The sequence below is a fragment of the Seriola lalandi genome, unplaced genomic scaffold (genome assembly GCF_002814215.2).
Source record: "Seriola lalandi dorsalis isolate HSWRI2012SDOR001 ecotype SW California unplaced genomic scaffold, Sedor1 jcf7180002054861, whole genome shotgun sequence".
Classification (NCBI taxonomy): Eukaryota; Metazoa; Chordata; class Actinopteri; order Carangiformes; family Carangidae; genus Seriola; species Seriola lalandi.
This window is the reverse complement of record NW_019525414.1, coordinates 524,850-530,849: the sequence shown is the minus strand read 5'-3', so window position 1 is coordinate 530,849 and position 6,000 is coordinate 524,850. Positions and strand designations below refer to the sequence as shown.

The window sequence follows — 6,000 nt, the reverse complement described above, 5'->3', positions numbered from 1 at the left end:
GATATTAGCATACAACAAGTCCAAAGTTTTATTGTCCCTGGTGTGACAATCCACATACTGGGTGAAGGTAGGATTAGCAGAGGACAGGGACGTGTGGTTGAAGTCCCCAGAGATGAGGAGGAGGGAATGGGGGTGCTGGTTTAGGAGTTGAGAGACAACACTATGGATCTGGTCTGTGGCTGCAGCGGCGACGGCCGAGGGGGGGATGTACACAGTCACTGCAATGACATGTGAAAACTCTCGGGAGATAGTACGGTCGCATGCTAACCGCTAGCAGCTCCAAGTCTCATTAGCTGGGGTAGAATGTACTTTAACAAAGTACATTTACTCAGTACCTAGTTAGAATTTGAGATACTTGTACTTTACATGAGTATTTCCATTTTATGACTGTCTAGACCTGTTTTCCAAATTTCAAAGGAAGTATTGTACTTTTTACTCTTCTATACTTATTTGACAGCTGTAGTTACTACTTACTCAGAGGTGGACAAAGTACACCACCTCATTACTTGAGTCATAGTATCCTCTGGTCAAAACCAACTCCAATACAAGTGAAAGTTGTTCAGTCAGAGTTAAAGTACTGGAGTACTTGATTTTATTTACTATAATATTATTATATTGTTGTATTGTTCCACAGAACTAACTTACTTGTAGAACCTGTAGAATAAAAAGCTTGTATAAATGGTCATAAAAACACAACTCAATCAACAAAAGGAGGTATTGTTTTCATATTTCTTTATTATAGGCAGTGATGAAGTTTTTTGTGGTAAACACAGGTAACATTTAAAATGAGAGGAATCTTTCTTTATTTCTAATATTTCCAACATGGACTTCAGATAATGCTGTGGTGCTCCGGTAAAGAATCGTTTTGGTTCTTCTCCTGTCTGTGATGAACACAGTTTATGGTCTATGATCACATTTGTAAAATAAAATAAAATAAATTCACTGAGTAAAAGCTCTGCTTCAAAGTAAGAGTCCTTCATAAAAAATTTGTGGAGTCAAAAGTACAATACTTGTCTTTCAATGTACTGGAGTAAAAGTCACTAATTTACAAAAAAACAATACTCAAGGAAAGTACAGATACACAGTATATATATATATAGCCTATAGCCTATTATATATATATGTAGGCTACTGAAGTAAATGTACTTTGTTATTGTCCACCCCTGAAGATACCCAGCAAAAAGTTGTTCAAATTAGCTTCACCAGCTGCAACATTAAAGTAATGCTTGAACATTAATGCTTAATTATAATCTAATTATAATATATAAAATACGCCATTCTGCATGACGAGTAACCTATTTTTACTTATGTTACTTTAAGTACATTTTGCCGCTAATTCTTCCACTATTCGAAATATTTGAACAGAGTATTTATACATTGTTGTTGTGTTACTTTAACAAAAGTCACAGATCTGATTATTTCTCCCTCCTCTGGCTGTTCCGAGACATGTAAGAGCCCCTGACCCGGCTGTTGTGCATGACTCCCACCCTCCGACCCGTGTGCTGCCTTTTTCTTTGAAGAGGGCGCCGTTTTCTATGCAGAGCCGCGCTGACGCCTTTTTATATACAGTCCATGGCTGACGCTGACGCCACCCTGCGCCCGGGCCACGTGACGAGGCGAAGCGGCCTTTCCTCTCCTCCTCTCTCGGTCCTTCCTTCCCAGGGTTCAATGAGCGTCGTGTGGCCCCACCCCGTCTCGTTTTAACGCTCCTCAATGTGAGCTACCATTCTCGGAGAAAGAGAAAGCGAGAGAGAGAGAGAGAGAGAGAGACAGAGAGAGAGACAGAGAGAGAAAGGGAGAACATAATAACCTCCAAGAATTGGTTATTTCTGTCTTTCACCTTCCACAACCAGCGGCCAGGAGGGGAGCGGCCTTCGTGGTGGGAATGTGCTGCTACAACAACCCCGTGTCCTATTTTGTGTTAATGTAAATGCACATGCAGTCTCCTGTAGCCTATTTACCCACCCCGGATTTCAAGAGGTATATATATATATATACATACACACACACACACACACACACACACACATATATATATATATATATATATATATATATACATATATATGTATGTGTGTATATATATACTTAAATATGTGTGTGTCTGTATGTTTACATGAAAGTGTGTGCATATACATGGGCTGTATGTAGGCTATAAAAACTGAGCCTGACAGCGGGGGCAGCTTTTTTCACCTGCAAGGAACGTGGATACATTTCGAGGGATTTTCACATCTTGGTGGCATTTTCTTTTTCTTTTCTTTTTCATTTTTTTTTTTTAAAGTTTTTTTTTCTTGAAGACATTCATCCGGGCCGAGCCGGCAATTAAAAAAAAAACAATATCGGTGCGCAGTTTTGGAGGCTCGGTGGTGATGTGAGGGGCTGATAACACATTTCAGCAACAAAAGAGAGGGGCAGAGAGAGAGAGAGAGAGAGAGGGAGAAGGCCCTTTGAAGGAGAAAACAGCGAGGAAGAGCCATCACAAATAAGGAGGACAAACCGGGATATATTGGACTGCTCCGGAATTGGAGGTGGTGGGGATCCTGTCGAAAAGACGACCGCAGTGAGTTCGGAGCTGTTTAGGGTTGATTTGATGCAGAGAATGGAAAGGAGCCGGATGGCGACGGAAGCAATGAGAATATCACACATGTAGCTCGTTTGTGTGTAAATATTATTTTCCTTCCTCCTGTCCTGCAGGGCCCCGACGTAGACAGTGGTCGGGGAGACAGAGAAACAGGCTGATAGCATAAGTGTTCACCTCTGAAAACGTTTATCATGAGGGGAGACGAGGAAACGAGCCGCGCCACAACACGGACGACCTTTTCGGACACGCCGTGTTCGGCTTCTTGTCATGGGCAGCAGTGAGACGCAAGACCCGGGCTTTTGGAGATGCAAATTAGGCTGTTGATTCTGCCTCCGTTTGAGGTGAAACCCCGGTTTTTGGTGTCTTAACAGAAGTGTGGATTACAGTTCTCAGCGTTACACAGGTGACGGGGGGAGTGTGGGGGAAACTAAACAAAAACTACAGTGCATGTGAAGGAGGAAAAAGCCCGAGTAGGGTTCAGCAAACTGAGAAGGCGGCCTCGGTGTCGTCAGCAACAGTATCCTGCCCTTCTCTGACAGCAACATACGCGTTATGGACACATAATTTATCCAGTGCTGCACCGCGGACAGTGTTTGGAGCAGACCGGGGACGTTGAACGGTGTAAATGTGGGTGACATTGCTCCCAAATCTACGGGTCAAACGAGGGATCTAGACTAGTTTAGTTTATTTATTTATTTTTCTTTCTACATACCCCCCTCCACCTCTACTTCTTGTTCTTCCTCCACCTCCTCCACCACCTCCTCCTCCTCCTCCTCCTCCTCCTCCCCCCCTGGACCCCCTTTTTTCTTTTTTCTTGCGGGAAGATGGGTTGTTTGGGCAACAGTAAGACCGAAGACCAGAGAAATGAAGAGAAGGCACAAAGAGAAGCAAACAAAAAGATAGAGAAGCAGCTCCAAAAAGACAAACAGATATACAGAGCAACACACAGACTACTACTTCTAGGTGAGTTTGATGATGTATGTTATTTTTGTTCATTTTTGCTTTCTCTGCTTGCTGCTTCACAGACAAGGCCTCAGTCTGCTCAGTTGAGGCTCTGCTTCCTCCCTCTATAACCTTCTGGGATGTTGTTTTGGGAAACATTGTCAACAGTGTGACTTTGCCATTGCATAAGGCTGAAAATGCAGCACTGTCCTGGGTTTTCAGCATGTTGTTTTCAAACTGGCAGTCTACCACTAACAACACCAAAACATGCTGCAACAAAGTCCACAGGTTGATTTGAGAGTGTACAGCAATGTAGAGGTAAATATGTGAGGTGGGTAAACTGCTGTCAGTGGTCATCATAGAATAAGCAAACAGACATCAATCAAAACAGTTTTTTATTGGAATTTACAGGTAATTCATGCATGTTTTTTATTTATTTATTTTTATTAAACGTCCATTTAAACCACATCAGTGGGAAAACACAGCACGGCCTACAGCACTCATTTAGCCCTAATCCTGAAAGCAGGTAAAAGTTGGCTAAACTAACACAAGTGTTACATTACATGTCAGGTTGTGGGTTTGAAGCCTTGAGATAATGTGACTGCAAAGGAAAACACACTAAAATGTACCTGATGAAGAAATGAACATGTGGTTGTGTGTGTCTGTCAGAGTGAACTGGAGGTGGGCTGGGTCTCTACGTTACATAAGAGACAAATAAGAGTGTCTAACTTTCCCTGCTCCACTCTCCTCTGTACTCTCCTCGTATGTCTATTTGCTGCCTTATCACTTCTGAGAAGTCGTAGTGTTCTTTGTAAAAAAATCCTAATACTTGATTACAAAAATGCCAATGAGGAGGTGTATTGTATGACACGGCATATTTTGGACGATAAGGTTTAAATGAGGAACAAAAGCCCAATGAAGAATAAAAGGGTCACTCTCATGCAATCGTGGTGCTGCTGAGAACAAATGTATGCAAGGCCTTGTGCTTGGTTTTTATCCATGTTGGGAAAACATAGTATCTGAAATAGTGCAATCCACATTCTTGTCATAAAGAATAAAGCAGTGAAAGTTTCACCCAGGAACGTAAACATGACACACAGTTGTTCAGTTTTTGTGTTATTTGTAGGTGACACACAAACATGGTCAGTCTGTTGCAGAAGAAAACTTGTGCATGTCTGTTCAACAGCTGAAGTTGTTCATTGGATTAATTGTATCCTGCAACTAGAACTACACTGGGTTAAATATATCAGCCAATCAAAGTCTAAAGGGTTTGTTAGTAGCATGTTTCATTAAGGGGTTGCAGATATAAATCAATTTTTTACCAAATAACATTTTTACAGATTAGAGCCTCTATTTTGAACTTATAATGATCCTCAGTTAACATTCCTTAAGCATCATGGATATATTGGTCTCTAATTATGAACTAAAACAAATGAACCTCTACCAAGGATGAGGATAAGTAATCCATCCTCTACACTTCAGACTTCCTATCCAACAAAAAACTTTTATGTTTTTAATTTAGTGAAGTTTCCTAATGTCGTGTCTTTAATAATACATCCATCAGATCGAGCAAAAAAGGCACTGCAGCAACCTGAGGAGCATTGATTACCATATTGCTTGTGAGGTCATTTGAGTCTGTTTGTTTGAGTGTATCTATCTTTATATTTTTACCTAACATGACCATAGATTCATTTAAACATTTCCTTGACATTCTATAATTGAAGTGAACTTGATGGTATTGATGGTAAAATAATAAGTCCAGTTCTAATGTAATATCGCCACAATATTAGCAAATCAAAGACTAAATCCTGTGTGCACAAAACTCTGCAAATGTTTGTTATACGGTAAAGTCCTGCTTTACTCATCTGTTACCTTATTACAGTGAATGTTAAATTGACTGTTGAATCTTGCCCCAGAGATAATTTACATTTTAGTTGGTCAGAGTTTGTGACTTTTCTCTGACTGTTCACTGACACATGGCGCAGTTTCCGTCTGTGTCTCCATTCCAGTGGCAACGTTTGTCTATGTGTTTCCATGTCTCATAATATCTACAAGGGAAGAAACAGTTAAATTACAGGCTTCCCCTGAGAATATCGCTAGATTATAGTATCATCCCTAACTTAAATGGCCGCTGTACCTGGTCTGATCTCATGTGATGACAGTTACACAGTTTTGATATTTCGTGTTGTAAAAGTCACCCAACTTGAGTTCATTAAGGTTATTTCACAAAACAAACAGATTTTTGTTATTTTGAAGATATGATAACAACCAATGGCCAGGTTCCTCAAACTTCTCAAATGCAGTGTTTAATGCTGTTAAACAAACCGCGCAATGAAAACTTTGCATAAACAAAACACAGATATATATGATATACATTAAGACACACCATTCAAAAAATCATTTTATATAAGTCTTAGAATCTGACCATGCTTTGTATTGTGGACACATTCTGCTGCTACTCGCCAACGTGATTCAGT

At 40.5% G+C, this 6,000-nt stretch overlaps 1 protein-coding gene across 2 annotated transcripts in view; it reads left to right on the top strand.

Moving 5' to 3' along the window:
• Positions 1-2,079: 2,079 nt before the first annotated feature.
• The window catches only part of gnas (GNAS complex locus), a 33,361-nt gene continuing 29,440 nt past the window's right edge, over positions 2,080-6,000 (top strand). Inside the window, exons 1-2 of one of the 2 annotated variants that reach the window (XM_087179658.1) lie at positions 2,080-3,208; positions 3,406-3,544. In XM_087179658.1, coding sequence (XP_087035784.1) covers positions 3,406-3,544 — 139 coding nt within the window. In that variant the 5' untranslated portion in view covers positions 2,080-3,208. Of the gene's footprint in view, positions 3,545-6,000 lie in introns of both variants that reach the window. The other variant, XM_087179657.1, reaches the window with a different exon arrangement.